Below are 24,443 nucleotides of genomic sequence, written 5' to 3' on the forward strand. Positions count from 1 at the left end.
CGGGGAGCCACACAACTGGCCAGATGGAGGATTTTATATCCTGTTTCCAGCTCAACATAAAGCTCTCTGTACCAAGGCACTAAATGGTCCCTAATAACTGATGCCTAAAAAACCCCAAACCTTCTACATGCTAGTTATTTAACAAAAATACTTGTATAGTAACACACCTTGCAGGAAACTGATACTGTAGGAGTTAACGATTGTAGCAGGTAGATGTAATTTGACCCGGAGTCAGTCCCAGCTGGCAAAGGTAGGCTGGGAATTGGAGTTCAGGTTGCGTTTCCAGAATGCAACATCTTTGTTACAGTGTACCTTGCACTGGCTGTAAATGTTTTTGTTTTAAGTAAAAGCAAGATAAAAGCCTCCCTACCCACCTTTCTCCCTCAGTGCCACCTTAAACAGAGCACGCTGGCGGTGCAGGGGATTAAGCATTTGGGCTGCCAATCACAAGCTTGGCAGTCCAAACTCCTCAGTCCCAATGAAGAAAGCAGTGACGTCTGCTCCAGCGTTGTCTCAGAAACTCTAAGGTGCAGTCCTGTTCTGTCCTGCAGGGCCATTGTGAGTTAGGAACCCTTTGATGGCAGTGGGCTCTGGGTTTTATTTACAGCATTAACTGTGACTTCTGGGCAGGGTGGGAAGGATTCATTAGTCATCTCATGGGGATGATGCTGGTAAAAAAGCGAGGGACCCTCCGCTGCCTTCCTCCCATCTCAAGGCTTTCAGGTAATGCTTTGGGTTGTGTTTCAATTCGATGATAACTTTCTTTTCAACACCCCTGCCCGGACTGTCTCCACTGCGCTCCCTGCACTGGTCCAAGATGGGCAAAGCCGCCTGTGACCTTTGGAACTCATTTCCGTGTTGAACACCTGTGTGACGAAAGGGATCAGAGATCGGCACACAGTTAACTGCTTACCAGAGAAGTACCCACACATTCGAGTGGAAGCGGGCTGGGATGTTGGCCGCATGCACTCGCACGTTGCTGTGGCGCTTCCCGGGCATATGTCTGTGCCCTGAGACCATGCCAGGACAGTTAATCAGCAATTCTGCCCCGAGGACCAGCCTGTATGCCAAGCTGCCGATGCTTTCAAAATGGACGGCTCTGAAGGGATCACGAGGACTAGGTGCTGGCAGCGCGGATGGGGTAGTGTCGGGGCCGGTCGAGCTGAGACCAGGCCTCCAGGCTCCACATGCTCCGTTCAGTGTCTTACCAAATGGACAGTCGTGAATTTTATATCAAACTAAAAGTTTTAAAAAAAAATCAAAACAAACAAAAAAATAACTGCCACCGAGTTGATTCCAATTCATAGTGACCCTATAAGACAGGGTAGTACTGTCCCTTTGGGCTTCCAAGACTTTATTTTCTGTTAAACCGTTTTATTGGCATATAATCCACACATCATACAACTCAATAGTTCAATCCTATTAGAAAGAGTTGTACAGTCATTGCCACAATCCATTGTAGAACATTTTCTTTGAATCATTTGAATCATTTCAGGTGTAGACAGTCTTATCTTTATCCCGGCTGGTAGATTCGAAACCCGGACCCGTGGTTAGCACCCCAGTGCAAAGCCCACTACACCACCAGGGTTCCTGTATGGACTTTTAAAGCCCAGTGCTGACTATAGAAGGGACTTCAAGAGGTTCCTGGAAAAATGGAATTAAACAAGAATGCAATTTTCCATGAACGGTTTGGAGCTCCCCAGCTCTGCGCTGTGGCGCAGGACTGCAGAGATTCAAAGCCAGACGGACCAGTCCACTGGGCCTGGCAAACAACAGGCAATGACAGTAAGCCGACCACTTCACAACCTGAACGTTAGGTTTGGCTACCCAAGGGACCTGCGCCCCGGGCGTCCAAGGGTGCTGGATTGCCATCTGCATGGTCAGCAGTTCAAAACCACCGGTGCTCCGCGGGGTGGGGTGGGGGAGCTTTTTATTCCTGGAAACAGAGGGGCAGATCTACCCTATCCTATAGGGTCACTTGGATTGGCCATCACCTCGATGGCAGTGAGTCCGTTTGTTTTTGCCTAGGCACCTGGGGGAGGGTCACCAAGCCCAGGCCTCGGGTACGGAGAGCTTCCCAGCCCCTTTACTTAATGAATTCACTTTTGAAAAAGTATTATTACGTTTATTTCCCCGAGTTAGACCTTGGAAGAGAAACCCCTGGGCTTCTCTGATTGGAGCGAGAGGTCAAGCCAGGGGTTTTGAGATTATGCTGAAACCTGGGACAGGGGGGTGGTTCCCTGAGAAAGCCAACCAGGGTCAGGAGGAAACCTGGCAAAGAAAAAAGGAGTCTTTTCCACGAAAAGAAACTATAGGAAATTGGCAAGACACCCCTTCAAGGCAGGAAACTCGAGGGACCCGGAAAAACAAGGCCGTGCCGGCTCTCCTAGGTTTGACTGAAATTAATAACCACGTTGTAGGTTCAAACTAGTTGCGCTTTTGACTAGTCTAGAGAGTAATAGTCAAATGAGATAGACGGGCTCTTAGTGCCCCATGGGGCTAAGCGGTTTGACCTCAGATCACCCCTTTCCACTGGGCGTCAAGTCCTCACCCGGCCCGAGCCCGGCAGGCACTGTGCGGCTGGACTCCACCCGCAGGGACCCCCGCGGGCGCCCAGAGGCGCCGGGAGTGCTCATCTCTACCCAGGAGGGCACAGGGCCTGCCCAAAAGGCTGTGGGTTCCGACCGCGCTGCTTCCGGTTAGCAGCCAGTGCCACAGCCTTGCGCCCCCGGGGCTCCGGACTTCGAAGCTAGTTACAACCCGCTGCTGTCACCGGGTCGCACGCCAGTGGCTCTCTTCGCGCTGATGCTCAGTTTCCCCATCTGTACATGGGGACGGTGCACCCCGCGGAAGGAAGGGCAGCCCAGCTCCAGGACGCGGTGCTCCGGCGGGGTGGCCACCGTCGCGGGGTACCCGCTGGGCAGGGCGCGGGGCGCAGGGCTGGGACTGGCACCCAGCGGCCCCAGCTCGGCCCTCGCAGCCCCCGCCCATGCGGCCCGCGCCGGGTCCCGCCCGGCCTGGGGGCGGAGTCTGGGGGCGGAGCCCGAGGTCCCGCCCCGCCGAGGCCCGGAAGGGGCCAGTGGCGCTTCCGTCTCCGCCGGGGATGCACGGAGGGCGGAGTCGCGGGCCGCAGACGCGACGCGAGCCCAGTTCCGGCGAGGAGGCCGCGCCAGTGACAGCGATGGCGGCGGAGTCGGCGCTCCAAGTTGTGGAGAAGCTACAGGCGCGCCTGGCCGGGAACCCGGACCCCAAGAAGGTGAGTGGTGGGCTGCGCGGGGCCGGGCGGGCGTTGGCCGGCGCGGGCCCCCTAACGGTCGCGGGCCCCTCGGGGTCCCCGGGGGGACGATCTCGCCCGCTGGGGCCGGCGGCTGGGACCCCGGGCCAGGCCCGCCGGGCTCGCGGCCCGGGCTCGGCAGGTTCGCGGCCCGCTGGGGAGGCTCCGCACGCGGGGCCGCGGGGCCGGGCAGCCGCTCGGCAGCCGGGACGACGAGGGGCACCCCGGGTGCCCCGCCGGCCCCGCTCCTCCGGCCGAGCCAGCTGTTTCCGTCGCGAGCGCCGCCCGGGGGGACCCCCGCCGCTCTCGGGCCTCCCCGCCGGCCCAAGGTCCCGGGGCGCCCGGCACCTTCCGACGCCGGTCCGTCGGCGGCCGTGTGGTCCAGCGTCCCTAAGAGACGTGGTCATGGCTTTTCCTTGGTCACTTTCTCAGGGAACCCCTCTCGGATCTCGCTTCGCCCGCACACGCTCGGGTGGGAATTGGCAAGGGAAGGTTCTAAAAGGTTCGGAGGTTCGAAGTTGCGGCTACGTTTCCTTCTGGCCCGGAGGGAAAGGCTGTAACTATTTGGACTGGTGCCGAGCTAGTAACATTCTCGCTCGTTTCTGCTCCCCTCCTTTCTCGTGGTCCGGGTGCGCGTACGTCTGATTGTCTGGTGGGAGAGTTTGTTGGCAAGCGCTCTCGCTAGGGTGGATCTGTGTCTGAGAGAGGTATCTCCGAGCCCCGTTCAAAGAGGAAGTAAGAGAGGGAGGCCACTGACTTGAAGCATCGGAGCGATGGGGCTCCCGTCCACCGGCCGGTCGGAGGGAGAGGTTGTCGGGCGGTCTCCGCTGCTGCCGGGCTTCTCGGGACTGCGCCGGGGAGCTGTGTCAGGCTGGACGGAGCCCCTGGCTGGGTCCCTGGGGCCTCACCCGAGGGAGAGGTTCTCTCCCTTTCCAAAGGCCGCCAATAGCTTCGCAAGCCGCAGGTCACTTTTTATCTCCGTCCACTTTCCTAGGAGGCCATTTTAGTTTTAAATCTATGCAAACTTAAATGCCACCCAGTGTCTGGTGTTGTGTTTGCGACTGCAGCTTGCGGATCTAGTGGTCAGGCATAGTTGCAAGTTTCCTTTTACAGTTACCCTTTGTGGACCTCTAATAAATGGCCCTGATTTCTGACCACTAGTTTGTTTGAACACTGTAAGGTTTATGACTGACATTAAAACCACAAAGCAGTATTATGTCACCCCCACTTGGACTTCATTACCATCAGAGTTTACAAAATGGTTTCTGTAGCACCTATGAGGAGCCCCGGTGGCAGAGTGGTTACACATGGGGCTGCGATCGATCGCCAAGTCAGCACTTCGAAACCACCAGCTTCTCCTCGGGAACGAGACAGGGCTTTCGGCTACCACGAAGAGTTACAGCCTCGGAAGCCCCCAGGGGCAGTTGTGCTGGGTCCTAACTGGGCGTTTTGAGTCAGCAGTGAGTTGGGGCTTTTGTTTTCTGAAGCACCCCTCCTTGTGCTGCCACCAGTCCTTAAGCTTTGAGTTTGCTTTTCTAGTGAGCTGAGTGTGAGAGATCAAAGGAGCAAGCCGTCCCTTTGGTTTCCCAGCCTTCTTGAGTTTAGTGGTTTTGAGAGCCTTTGGAGTTTCTCTTCCTAGGTGAAAAGCACCCAGGTTTGCTGGCTTGGCTTTGTGAAGTGAGCATTAGGGAGATGGTGTGTACCAGAGGCCTTAGGAGTTGGCATTCAGAAGTGGGTGCTAACTGCAGAGGGAAAACTGCAAGCTGGCACATTGGCTGCCTTCCCCTCACCCTTCAGTTAATGCTACAAGCTCCCACAGGTGGTTCTTGAAATTGCAGGATGATTATATGGCAGTATTGAGTTTGCAACCAAATTTCATTTCAAACCATTATTAGCCCAAGGGTTGATTCTGCTTTATAGGTTTTCTGGTATTAAACACTGGCATTTAACTGTAACTCACTTTTCATTTTAAGTCCACCTTTGTACTCTAGGTCTGCCTTCACACAAGTGGACGGCTTTCCCAAACAGAAATCTAGCCTCAGACGTCCACATTCATAGCATTGGCTCTCAGGCAGGGCTCTCTCTTACTCTGGAGGGAGATCCTAGTCTCCCTCCATATCTGTGAGCCGGTGGTTCCTGGGACTCTCGGTGTCGTAGCTCGTCTTTCTTGGTGGTAGTCAGGGCCCTGTGAACTCTGCTCTTGTCGCTTGACTTGCTCTTGTCTTTCAAAAGAGATAGACGGAAGATACAGCCAATCCTGTACATTCGGTCCTGCCTCTAACCTTGTCTCAGAAGATCACAGAGGAGCTAGGATTTACAACCCTGAGGATAATTACATCAGCTCACAGAATGGAGGATGATCACATAAGACTCAGAATCATGGTGTCGCCACGTTGACACCTATTTCTGGGGCACGATCAATCAATCACAGTCTGTCTGTGATCTAAGCTTACTTGGGAAGAAGGTATGAGGCTGCCCAAGGCCACTTGGTTTCTGTTCCTACTGTGTAGGCCCGGTGAGGTGAGAATCAGCGCTCCTGGTGATGACTTGTCTGATGGTATATTTTGAATACTACAACTACAGAGACCACAATCTGACAGCAGGTAGCCAGCTAGGGACCGATATTACGGACAGCTCTTCTCTTCCAGGTGAAAGTCTGAGTGAAGGCCAACCGTGATTCCTAAGCTTGTGCTGTGCCAGTGTTTGACGATTCTCAACTCTGTTATCAGTGCTTACCAGGTTCTGCAGGTGTGCCTTTGGTTTGAAACGGATAGATTTGCCTGAAGTGGCTCACGGCACTACTACTGTGTTATCACTCTGTTCTTTCTTGGAGGTGTTTAGAAGTCTTTTTTCTCTTTTGCTTTGACCAAATCACTTTGAAAACTTTGAGTTTTAGTTCTGTGTGCTTTTCAACCACTCTCTACAGACCTGAAGTGAAACAGAAAGGCAACCTCTGGTTGGTGATAAACATCTGCCTCATCCTATATTTTGGTTTGTCAGGGCCTTGGACTTTGTCCCCTTGGTGGCCGCCCTTAATATGTGGACTCTAACCCATTGGACGGTGGAATACTGATCAAGTGCTAGTGCAGTTTTGTTCTCAGAGTGTTAGAGACCAAGGAGCTGCGTCTCCATGTTCTGCTCTCACTTCCTAAGTATCGCACTGTGATACGCGTACGTGTCTTGGTAGATGCACTTCGCTAACTTGCTTAATAGGCAAGGTACCTAACCTCACTTGGCTTGGTTTCAATATCTGTAAAAAAAAAAAAAAAAGCTGGGGGCAGGGGCAGAGATGGCTAGCTCTGTCAGGGTGGTAGTTAAGGAAGAAACAAAGTAATGAGTAAAAGCATTTATCGTAGTAGCTGACACAATCAATGGAGGGAAATGTTTTTAACCTGCCCCTTCCTGGGGAATGGCATTTTGGGGGAAACACCCAGTTTTTAAAATCTTTTTAAAAAATCTTTTCAGTGAATCTAAGTACTAATTAACATTAATTTTTGTGCCCATAGTTTGGATGGCATAAATCACATAAAAGTTATCCTGAGTTATATGATGGTGGTAATCAAGTTGAAAGTAGAAGATCATCTTTAATTGGTTGTAACACTTGCCTTTTTTTTTTCAATCCCACAACTTCTACGTGTATAATTCAGTGCCATTGATTATACTCTTCGTGTTGTACAGCCATTATTGATAGGCTTTCCCAAATTCTTTCACCACATTGACATAACTCAACGCATCCTACACAACCACTCTTTCCCCCTCACCTATGGTAACCATTGGTCCAAGTTTGTTTTCTTCTCGGTTTTTCCATGGTTTTCTGGATATAGTATTCACATATCATACATTTCCAGGGTTAACTCACTTTTTAAATGAGTTGTATATATGCCATCACTATGCTCCCTCCGCCCTCCAGAGAAAAAATTTTTTATCATGGAACAAGCAAGGAATGCTTGAGCCTAGAACAAATTCAGGTTGGGTCAAGAGGGAAGGGAGGTCAACTGACTAAGTATGAAGTTTAATCCAGCATAATCATGTTTGCAATGATCTCTGTCTGATAATAAAGCTGTTTGAGACCCTTGCCTATGGCTAGAGGGCATCTACCAGTGGCTTCATCCTAGTGGAGAAACTCTGCAGATGGATTTTGGGCTCCCACTGGCCTCCATACCTTCTACAAATTGGGTGTTCACAATGTAAGCTCTGCTACTTTTCCCTTTCTCATATTTGGATTTTATTATTGTCATCTTTGGATCACACAAGCTGGTGTGCTTTTTACATGTAGACTTAGTTGACTCCTCACTTAGATGGCTGCTTGTTTGAATACTAGCCATTAAGACTCCAGACACTATTTCTGTTGATAGCCGGACACCTTCCGCTTTCTTCACCACGTTTTGCTGTAGCACCCTTCAGCAATAATTTCATGAAGGCAGTATGGAGGAGGGCCATGTTATCAGAACTAACTAACTCTTCTTGGGGTGGGGCTAGAGTTGAGTGGGAGCCCAGAATTCATCTGAGTTATGCATGACTCAGGTTTAATTTGGTAGTCGTATAATGATGAAAACAAAACCCCATAAGACCAACCACAACAACAATAGCAACAAGCTAACCAGCAAACAAAAGACAGGAAAACGAAAACCCAAAGAAACAAAGTAGAAAACCATTGTCAGTCATCCTCCTGGGGTATCAGGCGATGGCATCAATGACATCAACAGTTTTTCCAGTGACACAGCACTCTGGCCACTGTGGGAGTCCAGCTCTACCACAGCCACACCCACGCGTTGGTGCGCCACAGTCAGAGTGCCTGCCTGAGTGTACACCACCTGCCTTCCTGCTCATTCCTAGGCAAACAGGATTGCCGCTTGCCATCCTATTGCCCTGCTCAGCAACCGTGTAAAGTAATTATTAAAGCAGAATGACTAGAAAAGGAGGCTCTCTAACCTAGCAATATGGCAAACCAACTCTAGCCTGGGCAACCCTTGGGAAAAAAGAATAGCTCTTGTTACCTGGTAGGCAAGGGCAAACGTAGTTACACGTCTTCATTTTGCATTAAGCGGACTCTGCAGCCTTCTTGCTGGTCCACATGGAAAAACATGTGCCAAAGAAAGCCGTAGCCAGTCGTGGCTTAGTAGAAACGGAGCCAGGTAGAAGTTGGCTGAGCAATAGGAGGAAGACTCAAAAAGTGTGTGGGAAAATTCCATAATCAGTTCCAGTGTTCCAGGCCAGCTTGAGACCCCTTATAGTCACTGGAAGATCCAGGGAGACGCTGAAAGAGCCATCGGTTGAGGCATGACGTGATTGAGAGTTGACAGCACTCCGTCCTGTCACAGTGACTCCGCACAGCCAGTGAAACCAAGACGAGACCCAATCCCTGTTCTCATGGGAGCCCACTGAGGCGTGGGGAATGGTGGACCCTGCGAGGTCGCCCCTGGAGGAGGGGGTGGCAGCCATACTGTGAGGCCCGGATCTTGCTCCTGAGGGCCATCTTAGCAGCTTTGTTCCACCAATTATGACCTACTTTGGGGGCCAGGGAAAGGAAATGTGGCCAGACCCTGATCGCTCTGTAACCTGCCCAGACCCTGTATGTTTGTCGTTAACAGCAAAGCTCTGATTCTGGCGCCCTGATGTGCGCTTGGCTTCCTACTTTTTTTTTCCCCCTCAGGTGTCTTTTTTTTTTTTTAATCATTTTATTGGGGCTCATACAACTCTTATCACAATCCATACATACATTCATTGTGTCAAGCACATTTGTACATTTGTTGTCATCATCATTCTCAAAACATGTTCTTTCTACTTGAACCCTTGGTATCAGCTCCTCATTTCCCCCCTCCATCCCCACTCCCCACTCCCTCATGAACCCTTGATAATTTATAAATTATTACTGTTTTGTCATATCTTACACTGTCCGACACCTCCCTTCACCCATTTTCTGTTGTCCGTCCCCTAGGGAGAGGGTTATATGTAGATCCTTATAATTGGTTTCCCCTTTCTACCCCACCTTCCCTTCACTCTCACCACTCTCACCACTGGTCCTGAAGGGATCATCTGTCCTGGATTCCCTATATTTCCAGTTCCTATCTGCACCACTGTACATCCTCTGATTTAGCCAGATTTGTAAGGTAGAATTGGGATCATGATAGTGGGGGTGGAGGAAGCATTTAAGAACTAGAGAGTTGTATGGGTTTTTAAAAAAATCATTTTATTGGGGTTCATACAACTCTTAACCACAATCCACACATACATCAATTGTGTAAAGCACACTTATACATTCATTGCCCTCATCATTCTCAAAATGCGCTTTCTGCTTGGGTTCCTGGAATCAGCTCCTTATTTTCCTTTTTCTCCTCTTCCACCCTCCCCGCTTCCCCCTCCCTCATGAACCCTTGATAATTTATAAATTATTATTTTGTCTTATCTTACACTGCCCTTCACCCACCCAAAGGAAGCATTTAAGAACTAGAGGAAGGTTGTGGTTTCATTATTGCTACACTGAACACTGAGTGACTCATCTCCTCCCCACTACCCCTCTGCAAGGGGTGTCCAGCCGTCTACAGATGGGCATTGGGTCCCCATCATGAGGTGTTGAAGGGATCAGGTAGCAGTCACCAAAGAACAAAAACCATCATTGTGTGATCACCTTCCCCACATAAACACTGAAGAAGAATGTGTGCATAAGTAAATGTGGCAAAGAAAGCTGATGGTACCTGGCTATCGAGAGATATAACATCTGGGGTCTTAAAGGCTTGAAAGTAGACAAGCGGCCATCTAGCCCAGAAGCAACAAAGCCCACATGGAAGCAGCACACCAGCCTGTGTGATCATGAAGGGCCGAGCAGACCAAGTTTCAAGCACCAAAGGTGGAGGGGGTTCAGGGGGTGGTGGTGGTGGTGGAATCATATGGTGAATGAGGGGGGCTTTCCACTTCTTAACACAGCAGGTCATCCTGTCCAGCCCTCTTCCCATTTTACTTTCCTGGGCGCCAGCCCCGAGGGTAATTCTCAGAGCCTTTGTCATAGATGCCCTCACAAGATCGGGGTACAGCGACCGCCTGCCCGCTGTTGATAGCCCTGTCAGCATTGCTGGGTTCTGATTCTCAGTCTGCTTTCTCGATGTGGAGTAAGGCTGTAAGACAGCCTGATGAGCCCTGTGCCTTTTGGGGACATGGGCCCCAAAGTGGGGACATGTGATTTAACCTGTTGAGCCTGTTTTCATACTTGTTAAATAAGGGTAGTGATGATGCTCATTATCAAAGACTTAACCTGGAATGAATATTCAACTGAAGATGTTATTCTGTTTCAATGACTGAAATAATTTTCTTCTCTTTGCAGCTATTGAAATATTTGAAGAAACTCTCCACTTTGCCCATTACAGTCGATATTCTTGCGGTAAGAGCTAAATAACTTTTCATGTTACCAAGCTATTTCCGATCCCTTTCGCATGGGGAAAGCGTAGACTGATGAGGGCTGCCACTGGCTCTGGAGCGAAAGCAGCCAGGGACAAAGGGCTCCATGCGGGATTTTTAAAAATTTTATGAAATGCGCAGGATCGCGGAATCCGTAGGCAAAGAGTAGATGAGTGGGTGGCAGGGGATGGTAGGAATGTTCTAGAATTAGATAGCAATGGTGGTTACACAGTATTGTGAGTGTTCTGAAAACTACTAAATGGTACACTTAAGGATAGTTCAAGTGGCTAATTGACAGTCTGTGGATTTTTGTCTTAGGAACATGTAAATTAATAAAAAGAGTATGCACTTTGGACAGAACCAGTACTGGTTCAAATCCCAGCTCTGACGTTAAGCTGTTGCTTCTTTGTAAAATGGGCAGGCTGACTCCCGCAACAGTCATTCGAAGGGCGGCCTTGGGTGCTGATGGACAACTCTTGTTCGCTCAGTACCTGGCAGCTGCCCTCTTTCTCTCTGTCTGACTGACTGTATCCCTCTCATCTTATTATTGTTAAAAACGTTTTAATGTCTTCCTCCTTTGAATAGGGTACATTTTGTTACAATGTGTCTTTGGAAGTTTGAGGCAAAGATATAAACTATTTTGTCTTGAGACTTGCGAACTCTGTTTTCCAGGGGAGGTATTGTTTGTTGAAGGGTGCAGTGGTTAGTGCTTGGCTGCTAACAGAAAGGTCTGCCGTCCAAACCCACCAACTGGAAGAAAGATGTGGCGGTCTGCTTCTGTGAAGTCTGTCACCTTGGGGACCCTGTTGAGGCCACTTCTACTCAAAGGCACACAACACCACCAACCTTGTGACTCCATCACAGCAGGGGCTCTTATGATATGTTACTTTAGAAATGTGTTAACTTTGTTCTACAACCCTCTTCATGATTTTCCCCCTCAAATTTCTAGGAGACTGGAGTTGGGAAAACAGTAAATAGCTTGCGAAAACATGAGCATGTCGGAAGCTTTGCCCGAGACCTGGTGGCCCAGTGGAAGAAGCTGGTCCCTGTGGAACGGTAAGAACAGCCTTGGTTTGCTCCACCTCATGGTTAAGCCTGCCATATGGAAGGACTTACATCCCGAAAAGCTTTCCTTTATTATTTCTTTTCTGCATTCTTTTTTAACATACCTATTTTGCCTCAGTTATACAATTACGGTATATATTTGTGTATAAGCCGAGTTTTTCAGCACAAAATAAATGTGCCAAAAAACTGGGGTTCGGCTTATACACAGGTCAGTGGTACCCCAGCAAAGTGTAACATCTCGCTGTCTCCCTCCCCCACCACCCCCCGCCCCAGAGGTAACGGGACAAGCGCCCTTTATCTCGCGTGTGATTGCAGGGCTTTGAATGTTTGTTTGCTCACATCTAACCCATCAGAGCCGTCCTATGACGTGTATCTTTGAATAAGCCTTTTAAAGACCGTGTATGAAGGATGTGGCATGAATGGATGCCATCTGGTCAAGCCCAACTAACAGAAGGAGGAAATCTCATGAAGACGGGGTGTGACGTGCCTTCCAGAAATGTAGTGTTCGTAATGCTATGAATGGCAGTGAAGACTGCACTTTGTATGAAAATGACAGCAATGATGGCGATGACGGCGATCTCAGTGAGGACAGCGTCTATGATGACCTCACACCAGCTGAAGCTCTGCATTGGGATACAGATGATGATGAGGAATCCAGTTTTGAAGGATTTTAACTGTTGACATTTTAGCTTGGTTGCTGATTGAGCTCAGGGAATAGTACTCTTAAGGTATCATTGTTGATACCTTATTGTTTTTGTTGAACCTGTTCCACTTACTGTGCTGGTTTACTAATGTTAAATGACTTGTTCTTTTATTTAAAATAAATATTTAAATATATTACCCCACTGATATGTAAAATTTTAGTAATTTTATTTTCATTTGTTTTGATTATTGAAACACCAATAGTTTCTGCATTTTCCACTTATACTCAAGGCTTATACTCAAGTCAATCGGTTTTTCTGGTTTCCCAGGTAATAATTAGGTACCTCGGCTTATATTTGGGTCAGCTAATATTCGAGTATATACGGTAATTCTTGTTACTGAATAATGTTGCACAATATAGAAAAATAAGATTAAAAGCCTCTTGTAACTACCATCCAAAGAGAAGTATTCCCGTGTATACTCAAGTATAAGCCAACCCGCCTACCAGCCGAGACACCTAATTTTACCACAAAAACTGCATTAAAAATGTGCTGAAAACACGGCGTATACACGAGTATATACGGTGCTTACATTTTGATCTCTTTGTAACCTCTTTTTCAATGGCTTTTTCAAATTAACTTTGTACTGTGGCTTGGGTGAGAGTTGACAGAACCAATTGGTTTCCCTTTCAGCAATTCACATGCTTTTTGTTTCCTGATGTGGATTGCAACCTCCACAATGTAACAGCACCTGTTTCCACCTGTTGCCCTTTCCTGCTCCTGCCTGCCCTCTGAGCTTTGTTTTCTGGGCATATGTGGCCCTTTGGCCTCCTAGTGTGCCCCCGTGCTACCATTCACTTCCTAAGGCTGTCTGTTGTTTGGCTGGAAGGGGACCCTTGAGTGTGTGTCGAATGGCCTGAGTCGTAAGAGTGTCGCTGTCTCTAGCAGACTGGGATAAGTCTGGCTGCTTTGGTGATTCTTGAATTTTGTTCTTCGTTTCTCCTTTCTCTCTGTGTAGGATTTTCCATTATGGTTTTGATTAGTGCAGTGGGTGGTGGTGTCCAGGTCCCTTCTAGTGGAGACACACTCGTGGGGTGCGGAGGACCTTTGGGAGAAAGGCAGCACTTTATTTCCCAGAGAGTGACGGGCAGCTCTGCCCTGTCCTGTAGGGTCGCTGCGAGTTGGAATCGACTCAATGGCTGAGTGGTTTTTGTTTTAATTTTTTAGTTAGTCCTTCGGACCTATATTTTCCCTTGAGTGCTTGGTTTTCTTCATTTGTTAAAAGGCATTTTTATGTAGCTGTAGACAAACGAAAACTTGATACCTCTTTTTATGAAATAAATTAAACATATCTCTTGTTGGGGGTCATCCCCCTCATCTCCCCCCCTCCACACACTCAAATAAATCTTTCAGGGTTTTTATATCCACAAGATAGTTATGTATTTTTTGTGTGTCTCCTATGTGGTGCTTTGTGGTGTGGTAGTCACTCATTGGCTGCTAAATGCAAAGTCAGCAGTTCTAAACCACCAGTCGCTCTTTGGGAGTAAGTGGAGGCTTTCTACTCACCTAAAGCTTTACAGTCTCAGAACCCACAGGTGGTTCTAGTCTGCCCTGTAGGGTTCTATAGGGTCCCCGTGAGTTGGAAGCCACTTGCCAGCAGTGAGAATTTGAGTGTGTGGTCACATTTTTTTTAAAAAACATCATTTTATTAGGGGTTCATACAACTCTTATTATCACAATCCACACACACATCCATTGTGTAAAGCACATTTGTGCATTCATTGCCCTCGTCAGTCTCAAAACATTTGCTCTCCACTTAAGCCCCTGGCACCAGCTCCTCATTTTCCCCCTCCCTCCCTGTTCCCCCTTCTCATGAACCCTTGATAATTTATAAATTATTATTTTGTCATATCTTTCACTGTCAGATGTATCCCTTCACCCATTTTTCTGTTGTCTGTTCCCCAGGGAAATCCTTGTAATCGGTCCCCACTTACCACCCCACCCTCCCTTCTTCCATGTGGGCTTTGTTGCTTCAGAGCTAGATGGCCGCTTGTTCACCTTCAAGCCTTTATGACCCCAGATGCTATATCTTTTGATAGCCGGGCACCATCAGCTTTCTTCACTGTGGTCACATTTGTCATTTTCCATTTATGGAATCGAGTTTCACAATCTGAACACCTCCCAGTGTTTTTTAGGTGTTTAACTTTTTGTGAATTCAGGGGAGGTTACAGAGCAGATGATAAGCTTTACATTCATAATTCGTACACATTTTGTTTCCTCTCTTTCATTGCGATCGCCTCAGCATAATGCCACCCATCCTCCTACCTCCCTGTGTGTTTCCCATCTCCTTTCTTCTCTTCTAACCCCTCTGAACTTTGTCTGTGGACGAATGCAGCCCCCTGGATGACAAGTGGTTGGTTATTCTCAGATGTGTGTACCCCACTAGTGTTATTGTTCCCTTTATGGAACTGTCCATGTGGCCTTCCACTGGGATTCCTTTAGAGCAATTGCTGGTGGGCTGGGCCCCTTGCAGGCTTCCTGGGCCCAGGATGTTGACGGCAGTGCGCATGACTGGGCTGTCCCCATGTGTCTTCAAGTGTCATCTCTTCTCTTTGCCGCCAGGCAGGGCAAGAGCAGTGCAATGGCTGGAGGGAGAGAGCGTTTTAATGTTGAAAATATGTATGTCACAAAACACAAATCCAGCAATTTCTACATGTACAGCTCAGTGACTTTGATCACATTCTCCAAGTTATGCAACTTGTTTCTGCCCTTTTCCAAGTTGTTCCTCCCTTGTTAATATCCGCTTCCACCCTGCCGTCCCGAGTGGTGGCTCCTTTGAGCCCACAGAGCTGTTGAGAAGAGTCGGAAGCAGACATTCTGATTACTTCTTGGATGCTTTTTTGAGCAGCACCATTCCTTAGTCTGCATCTGGACAGCTCTTTTGTCAGATTCTCTTCTGTGATCTTCACCCCAAACCAGGGAACCACTGAGAGCCACACTCACTTTTCTGTTGCTTTATTTGTTCCCCTCTTTTAGGAGCACAGAGCCTGAAGAACAGGACTTTGAGAAGAGTAATTCCCGGAAGCGCCCCCGGGATGCCCTGCACAAGGAGGAGGTGGAGACGGACTTCCAGGAGAACTGGAAAGCCTCTGGTAGCCGGTCCTTCAGCCCTGAGCACAGACCGAAAAAACACAAAAAACTCTCAGAACTGGAGAGACCGCACAAAGTCTCTCACAGTCACGAGCGGCAAGATGAGAGAAAGAGGTGCCACCAAGTCTCACCGGCTTATTCGTCAGACCACGAATCTTCCGATTATGGCCATGTGCAGTCCCCTCCCGCTCCTGCCAGTCCTCCCCAGATGTGTGTGGACCCATATAGATCCCCGGAGGAGGACGCCGAGCCCACAGCTGCACACCAGAAGTCGGGGAAAGGCCACGGTCACGCCTTTGAGGACAGACTGGGGGTCAGTCAAGAACGGTCCATGGGCGAGCCCCTCGGTCAAGGGACGGTGAGCCAAAGCAAGGAGCACAAGCCCTCCCACAAGGAGAAACGCGCGGTGGACGCCAAGGGAGACGAGAAGGCCCCGGGGCTCCGCAGAGAGAAGTCGCACAAGGCCGGGTCCAAAGAGGAGAACAGGAGGCTGCTTCCGGGCGACGGCCTGCGGGAGAAACCGCTGTCGAGTGGTGCCAGGAGGGAGAAGGACAGAGAGGGTGGCAGCAGCAAGAAGAAGCCCTCCCCCCCCTTGGAGGTGGCCGCCGACAACCACCTTAAAAAGCCAAAGCACAAAGACTCGGAGCGGAGCAAGCCCGACAAAGCTAAGCAGGGCTTGGACAGTGTGGACAAAGTGAAAGAGAAGGTTTCTAACAATCTAAAGACTCAGGAAGGGAAGCCAAAACCTGCTCCTCAGGACAGGAAGTCGGGGGGCGCCCTCCCCAGAGTGGAGGAGGCAGACATGGAGGATGAATTTGAGCAGCCAACCATGTCTTTTGAGTCGTACCTCAGCTATGACCAGCCGCGCAAGAAAAAGAAGAAGGTCGTGAAGCCCTCGGCCCCCACGCTCAGAGGCAAAGTGCTGAAAAAAAGCGACTCAAAGAGCTCGAGTAAAAGCTTGGACTCGGTTCTGAAATCATCGAAAGCGAAGGAACATCGATCTGATAAGGTGCAGCCGCCCGGAGCCGACCCCACCAAGGTAACCGGGATCACTGGGTCCTGCAGACTGGGCACCGGTTTTGTGGGCCTTGCTGTCCATGCCCTGGTGGGTGTTGGTTTGTCTTCCTCTTTCTCAGGCCTCACTCCCTGCCGAGTGATGGCTTTGCTCAGGGACCCCATTTGATGGGTCCGTCTGTCTGTATTTCCTGATTGGCAGCCCTCCGCCTCGGTCTGCCGGGAATGGCTCTGGGGACACGCTGCTTTCCCTGGGCGGCTGCCCTCACTGCTGCTCCTCTCTGCAGGTCTTCAGCGATGTAGTGCCAGTGTTGCCAGACCTGCCGCTGCCCATGATACAAGCCAATTACCGCCCTCTTCCTTCCCTTGAGTATATGTCCTCCCTGCAACCAAAGCGGAAAGGTAACTGTTCTCCAGCCTTTTGGAAATGGGAAACGACTTTACAAGCATAAGTCACGGCAGCACCAGATGTGGGCGGGTTTATTAAGAGTGACCATTGGGCCAGAAGGATTAGGTTCCAACCAGCCATGGCTTCTGCGTGGAGGCTTCACAACATCCCATTTAACTTTTTAGTGTGGTGAATGTATACAGAGCACATCCGTTTTCTATTCAACAGCTCACACATTTTGTTTCATGTTACTGATTTCATCTCCACAATGTACCATCCCCCTTCCTCCCTAAGCCTTATGGACTTTGTCCCTGGCTAAGCGCTGCCCTTGGGCCTCCATGGTTGCTCGCATTCTGTGGTGTGCCTGACTCCCCGTGTTACCGTTCCCCGTAAGGACTGGGCTCCTGCTTGGCTGAGAATTGAGCCATAGTGGTGAGTTCAGGTCCAAACTGACCTAATTTTAAAAAACAATAAGATTCTGTGCGCTCTTAATTGCATTTTTTTCCACGAATGTTTTGAAGCCCCTTCGTGTAAGTGCCAGGAGCTTGGGTTCTGTCTTCATTTGTTCAGCAGCAGTTTTGTGGTCTGTAGAGTGGGAGTGATAAGGACACTCTGGGGGCGGCTCTGTGGATGAAGTGACGAGGCTGGCACAGGCCTTGGCCCCAGGTGTCAATGATGACTCTCAGTCATTCTCAGCCTTTTGTTCTGTACACAGTACAGGTGCCTTTTATCTTGTAAAACTTGTCCAGTTTTTATAAAGAAGTCGGAGCACCTGTGTGTTAGCTAGAGACTAGCAGTTACGTAAACGACCAGTCCCCGTTACAGCGGGGTCCTGGCAGCTGCAGATGACGCACAGTGGCTGGTCCGTGTGCACTGACGTGGAACAGGCTCTGAAACACTGTCTGTGAAGAAAGCAGGGTGGGGGGGTGGGGTTTTTTTTTGAGTGGAGAATAGATGGAGACACTTTGGTCACTTTGCATGGACTCTGGGAAACTACCTGAGAACCTGGCGACAGTGCAGTTCACCTTTGCTAGTGGGAGCTGGGGAGGGCGGTGAGACAAGCTGGCCTCCCTTAGTCACCCTGGCCTGCCCTGCTGCCCCGGCTCTGCAGTGCTCTCGTCGCCCCAGGAAGAGGAAGAAGCCGGATTCACCGGGCGCAGGATGAATTCTAAGATGCAGGTGTATTCTGGCTCCAAGTGCGCCTACCTCCCCAAAATGATGACCTTGCAGCAGCAGTGCATCCGCATCCTGAAGAACAACATCGACTGTGAGTTGCCCCCATTGCTCTCACCCTCGTGTGCATGCTCGCTGCGTGACTGGGCCGCCCTTCCAACATGTACCTCTGATTCTCTGCAGCCATCTTTGAGGTGGGCGGTGTCCCCTACTCTATCCTGGAGCCCGTCCTGGAGCGGTGCACACCGGATCAGTTGTACCGCATCGAGGAGTGCAATCACGTGAGCATCCTGGGGCGGGTGGGGAAGAGGGCAGGCTTCTGGCTTGATTCTGTGTCTGACCCAGCTGAAGGGGAGCTTCACCCAGTGGTGGTCAGCTCACCCAGCTGAGCATTTTCAGTGTGCCTCTGTGGCTTTCAACACGCTTCTAGCAGCTGCTCCTCTTGGGCTAGAATCATGGTGGGATTCCAGGATTGAAAATTGTTTCCCTTGAGATTGCCCCTCACAAAGGCAAGCGAGAACCCCGGCCGCAGTGCACCTGGGACACAGAGCCGGGGTGCTTCATGCTGACCGGCAAGTGTCTGGTGACTGAGAGAGCTCAGGCTGGCCAAGGGCCACCTGGTAACAGCGAGATCTGTCCAGAAGGTTTTGTCGTAACGCCGGGTGTACTCCTGGGATTGCGTTCACCCTCTAACTCAGAGAGACCTCTCCTTCTTAAGGCACTGCCCCAAAGCAGAGAGACCCTCCCTGTGTATCTTCAACCATCATTTACTGGGCATTCACCCTCTCCCCGCTCCCAGTGCCTTCCACCGAGTGGATTTTTGTTTTGTTTTTTAATTCAGTGACTCTACCCCCTACCACCTCACTATACTAAACATAGTATAGTTTGTTTAAATTCGATACTAGCATGAGGACCAAAAAATTAACTAGAAAACCAGTCACCTGTAGGTGATTATAAACTAGGAAAGAATTGTTTGTTGTGTGTGTGCGCGTATATAAATATGTATACGTGGTATCCCGGTTCTGGTTTTAGGTATTAATTGAAGATACCGATCAATTATGGAAAATTCATTGTCACCGAGACTTTAAGGATGAAAGACCGGAAGAGTATGAGTCATGGCGGGAGATGTACCTGAGGCTTCAGGATGCCCGAGAGCAGCGGCTCCAATTACTGACGAAGAATATCCGCTCTGCGCATGCCAATAAGCCCAAAGGTAGAAGGCGGGTAGCGGGCTCGCCAAGTGAGTGCCTGCCTGCCACCCCTGCTCCAGAAGGCAGGTGCTCACCTGTGTTCCTCCGCAGGCCGACAGGCAAAGATGGCCTTTGTCAACTCCGTCGCCAAGCCGCCTCGTGATGTGCGAAGGCGGCAGGAGAAGTTTGGGACTGGAGGAGCGGCTGTCCCCGAGAAAGTGAAGTAAGAGCCTGCGCCCAGGCGGTTTTTGCGTGCTCAAGGAAGGGAGCCAGAGAAGTTGGTCCCAGGAACACTTACCCCCAGGCCTGCATAGGGAGGGGAGGGCCTGCAGAGGGTGGACTCCGGAGACAGGCCTGGGTCAGCTTAGCCTGTTACCTCCCTGCGCCCCAGTGCCTCCCACTTCAGTGGGCTGGATCCGCATCCCTGGCCCTCGGGTGGGGGTGATGACAGAACAGGACCTGTCTTGGGGCAAGGGCTGGGGAAGTATTATTTCCTTAAGTTCCCCCTTTTCCCATTTAAGTAACAAAAAACCACTCAGTGATGACTAAATTATTGCATCTAAGCAGCATTAGAGTTTCAAAGTATAGATTTCACACCCAAACAGTGACGGGCTAGCAGCTCTGAGCTGGTGGCTCGTCCTGAGTGAGAGGCCCGTACGGTCATCTCGTCTCTGAGTGCTCACCGAGCTGTCAAGAAAGAGCGTGGCCGGCCTGTGTTGCAGGATCAAGCCAGCACCGGCCCTCACCGGAAGCAGCCTGGATCGTTTCAACAGCAGCAGCAGCAGTGGCAACAGCTATACCCCGTCCACTGAGGAATCGGCCTGTGACGGCCCTAGCACCAGTAGTGCCCACTTCGTGCCAGTGGCCAGCAGCTCTGTTTCCTACGATCCCAGAAAACCGTCTGTGAAGAGTAAGTAACGTGGGGTGCAGAAAGCAGATCCGGCTGTTGGCCCCCGGGCCCCCGCTTTGGGCCCATCACAGCAGGGCCCCCGAGTAAAGACATCACTTGGGTACAGCCAAGCCCGGCACACAGCTGCTTTCACTTGCGAGAAGCCTATGTCCACAAGCGGTGGCCTGGAGCCAGAGTTCCTCCGACCAGCTCACTCGTAGTTGTCTGTCTTCATGAGGTTGTACAGCCCTCCAGCGCCATCTGCCATGTTGGTACTTTTAATGGGTAGCTGGGTCTGTGTTAATTTTGGGACGTTAGACAGCCACCAGTATCCCAAGAGGATGCCCTCATTTAAGGAAAATGATGCACATATATCCACTGTAGGGGCTTGAGGGAGAGTGAGGTCCTGGCCTAAGCTTTCACTGTGGTCAGGTGAAGCAGTGACTCAGGTGAACGCATTCTCCTTCCTCTGGCTGGGTGGGCTTTTAGCTCACCATACCCCTGTTGCTGCCTGGCCTAGACCCCGGTTTGGTTAGTCATATGGCCAAGTTAAATTTTGGCCCACTGACTGGTGGAGCCTGGCAGAGATGGACTTCCAGTTCTGCCTCTTACAGTCTAACCAGGGGCCAGCTGCCTGAGCTGGCTGCCGCTCAGTGCCGGTGGGTGGACTGGCTCTGCAGGTACTCCCAGAGTTCTCTATGTGCTGCTTGCCCTTTCGGTCTCCCGACTGCTAGCAGATGGCCCCAGAGTGTACACCGTGGCCTGCGACCCTGTAACAACGGCTGCCGTTTCCCACTCCACAGAAATTGCCCCGATGATGGCCAAGACGATTAAAGCTTTCAAGAACAGATTCTCCCGGCGATAAACTGAAGACTTGCCCTGGGAGACGGGCTTTAGGGGGATGAGGGAGGAAGACAAAGGCTGCAGAACCCAGAGAACAGAACTTCTTCTCAAAGAGACCGGAGTGTTCGTTCATTCTCTGCAACCTGTCGGTCTCGGCTCCTGCAGTTTTCAGGTGTTCTGCCTGAGACCCTGCCTGGCCCGGCCACTGCCTCCCTGCCTGGCCCGGCCACTGCCTCCCTGCCTGGCCCGGCCACTGCCTTCCTGCCTGGGGACACTTCAGAATTCTGAAGATGATGTGAAGCCTCAGACACACTGAGGATTTTAAGGTCAATTATACTTTTGTTGTTAACTAGCCTCTTTGTAAAGTATAAGACATAGTTTTAATTAATAAATATTGCTCCCAGATTGTATTTATATTACCCACCCTTTTTTCCCCCCCTCTACCACACACTTAGCCTTTCCCTTTCCAAGTCCTGTATTCAGTGTAGGGCAAACGCCTGGTGAAAGCCATTCTCCCATGGAGGCTCAGGGCTCAGCTCTCCACAGTGGGCTCTGGGCCTGGGTGCAGCTGGCCTCCTGGAGCCTGCGTGGGGGGCCCTGGACAAGGGGGCTCCTCAGTGTTGCCCAGAGTCCCCAGGCAGCCCTCCCCTCCTCTTTCTGATTCTTCCACCTGCCCGGGTCCTGGCAAAGGTCCTGTCTCGCTGCCGTCCTGGTTTGCCAGCGCCCTCTGTTGGCGGTTTTGTTGTGAGGCTCACTGGAGGACAAGGAGCGGAGAGAAACCTGTTTGCACAGTCTAGAATTCTTCCAGTTTTTGCTTCAACATGTTAGTGGTTTGTTTTTTTCCTTTCCCCCTTCCCTATTCCTCCACTTCTCCATGAGCGAGGGGTGGGAGTAGGGGTCCCCAGAGACTTACGTGGCAGGGCTTCTGTGGCCCTAGAAAAGACTGTGAGTCTGAAAAGCCAGCACTTTAATCTCTTGTTCCTTGTGAACTATCTGTAGCAGGGCTGCTGGTTGTAGAAGTTGGACTGCTGTGTAAGACATTGGTTTGGTTTTGCATTTTTAGAGAAGGTAAGATCATGTGGTTGGAAGAGCACATCAGTTAGACTGCTGGCACTCCTGCTGCCCTTGGGTGCTCAGGAGTCGTGGCTGAGCTATGGCCTCAGGGCCAGTGAAAGGCCAGGCCACCACATAGGAGGACATTGATGAGGAGCCAGAGTGGGATGAGGAGGGCGGTGCTGAAGCCCCCTCGGCCCTTGAACATGAATCTAATAGGAATCCACCTGGATGTAAGCCAGGCTGGAGTAAGTGCTGTTTGTTTCAGAGCTTTCCGGAAGCCCAGAGGACAGACCTGCCATTGTTAAACATCCTGGAGGCCTTGGCGAAGTTAGCCTGGCAGGTTCAGAGCAGCCCAGGGCCTCTCGGGGCTGGGGCCCAGTGCTCCTTAGGGGCCGGATGCACCATGTGCTGGTGCCGGTGCCGCTGCTGCAGCGCCCTCTGTGTTTTCATTCGCTGCCTTTTTTAATTGGGTAAAGCACTGTTTCTCCTAATCACTTGTCCTACCATTACCTCGCTTGCCCCACGCCCTGCCTCCCAAATCTGATAATAGGAAGCCTCTTATCTGAAGCCAAATGCAAATTTGGGTCGGGTGCAAACACCTGACAGATGTCTAGAGTAACCCCCTCTAGGTGCCCGCCCCCACCCCCCACCATGAAGCTGTGTCTCAGCTGTGTTCCCGCCTTTGTCATTGGAAGCCACTGTCCGTGACCTTGGTTCAGTTGGGTGTGAGTAATGTCTTTTGTTAGGAACTTCTGGGCAGGGAGGGGAGAAAGGATGTAAAAGTTCCTGGACAAGTGGACTGGAGAGAATGGGGTTTCCCCCCACGCTTTTCACGCCCCTCCTGTGTCTTCATCCTGCTATCAGTGTCACTGACAGCACACGGAGCGTGTGAAAACGTGTGCAGTCCCCGCCCCCAGCCCCACCCCGTGCTCCTGTGATACACTACAGACATCCAGTCACCCAACGACAGACGAGCCCTTGCGGTCCTTGGTGTAATGAACTGCTGTCTGCAGCACACTCTTCCCTGGAACCAGAAGGGAAGGAGCGAGGCGGCACCTGCTCTTCATTTGTATTTTGGTTCCAAAATGTAAATACGATTTTCTATGTTACTTTTTTGTGGTAACTACCAAGATAAATATTTTAATTAGATAAGTTATATGAAAAAGGAAGGAAAATTCCATGTCTAAATAAAAAAGCAACAAAGCCACGTGCTGTCATCTCCCTTTCTTCTGTCTTGTGTCTGAGCACGCAAGCTGCTCACACAGTTCCCCAGCGGCTAAGCCCGAGAGCAGGAGCGTGAGGACCAGGCACCGTCTTCAGGAAAGAAATTCTTAGCTCCCATAGCCCCCCGTATCCCCGTCCCTGCCCCCCCCCCCATGAAAACCTTTTGTACTCCAGCTCACAAACCAGGATCAAGTGTAGGGATCTGTTTTTGCAGATCATTCCACCACCACCCGGAGGCAATGCCACCTACTGGGGGGAAACGCTGCTATAATGGATTGAATTTCAAATCCCACACCCCACACCCCAAATACATGTGGAAGCTCCATCCCCTAGTAACTGTGAATGTGACCTTGTTTGAGGGTGAGGTCATGCTGGAGTGGGGTGGGTCCTAATCCAATTGGAGTGCTGTCCAAAAAGAGGAGTGACAGACAGAAGACAGCCCTGGGAGGAAGGAGTTACCATGTCCCGGCATGTCTGGGGCCACCAGAAGCTGAGGTTAGAGAGAACTGGGCTCCGGCCCTGCTCCTGCTGACACCGAGTCCAGACTCAACCTCCAGGTCCGTAAGGTTCTTTTTGTTTGGCCAAACATCCAGTGTGATCCAGTCTGGCATCGTGTTACCATGGCGTTGGTCTCTACGCAGGGGACTGTAGTGTAGAACAGAGTAAAATGGCCCCATAGAGTTTCCAAAGCCATCAACTTTCACAAGAGTCCATCTTTCTCCAGCGGAGCAGCTGGTGTATTTGAACTGCAAACCTTCTAGTTCGCAGTCAGAGGCTTAACCGTTTCTCCACCAAGGTCCCTTACAGCTGCCCTGTGAAACTAACGAGGACCTGCTTGTTTGGTCTGGGCAGATTCTTCCTGATTCTCTGCAGAGTCTGCTCACTGGCAGGAACTGCTGTGGTTCGACCTAACTCCCGGGATGTACACCTGGTGGGGGGCATTACCCAGAGTGCAGTTCAGCCCTCGGTCCCTCAACACACCTGGCTCGGACCCTGGCATGTGGAGTAACTTGCGGTCTGGATTGACTACAGGTGCCCATGGGCTGTGCATGCGCCACTGCCTTGGTCATCTCAAGGGTCCTGCAAGGTCAGTAATACTGGCCCCGTGAAACAGACGATGAGATAGCACTGTGTCGGCCTGTCC

At 50.6% G+C, this 24,443-nt stretch overlaps 1 protein-coding gene across 1 annotated transcript; it reads left to right on the plus strand.

The window, feature by feature from the left end:
• The first annotated feature begins 3,098 nt into the window (after positions 1 to 3,098).
• On the plus strand, positions 3,099 to 23,018 carry ELOA (elongin A). Its single transcript, XM_075552307.1, has 11 exons — positions 3,099 to 3,256; positions 10,593 to 10,649; positions 11,616 to 11,722; positions 15,409 to 16,561; positions 16,824 to 16,938; positions 18,036 to 18,191; positions 18,281 to 18,378; positions 19,130 to 19,310; positions 19,399 to 19,510; positions 20,010 to 20,197; positions 20,980 to 23,018. The coding sequence occupies exons 1-11, from the start codon at positions 3,104 to 3,106 to the stop codon at positions 21,039 to 21,041; spliced, it is 2,382 nt and encodes a 793-aa protein (XP_075408422.1). The 5' UTR covers positions 3,099 to 3,103; the 3' UTR covers positions 21,042 to 23,018.
• Positions 23,019 to 24,443: the final 1,425 nt, after the last annotated feature.

The sequence above is a fragment of the Tenrec ecaudatus genome, chromosome 1 (genome assembly GCF_050624435.1).
Source record: "Tenrec ecaudatus isolate mTenEca1 chromosome 1, mTenEca1.hap1, whole genome shotgun sequence".
In the NCBI taxonomy this organism is placed as follows: Eukaryota; Metazoa; Chordata; class Mammalia; order Afrosoricida; family Tenrecidae; genus Tenrec; species Tenrec ecaudatus.

Excerpts from the sequence above, each read along its gene's own strand:
- ELOA (XM_075552307.1), top strand. The coding sequence starts at position 3,104 with ATGCACGGAGGGCGGAGTCGCGGGCCGCAGACGCGACGCGAGCCCAGT. Across the intron at positions 11,723-15,408 it reads AAGCTGGTCCCTGTGGAACG|GAGCACAGAGCCTGAAGAAC; the intron begins GTAAGAACAGCC and ends CCCCTCTTTTAG. Across the intron at positions 20,198-20,979 it reads CAGAAAACCGTCTGTGAAGA|AAATTGCCCCGATGATGGCC; the intron begins GTAAGTAACGTG and ends CCCACTCCACAG.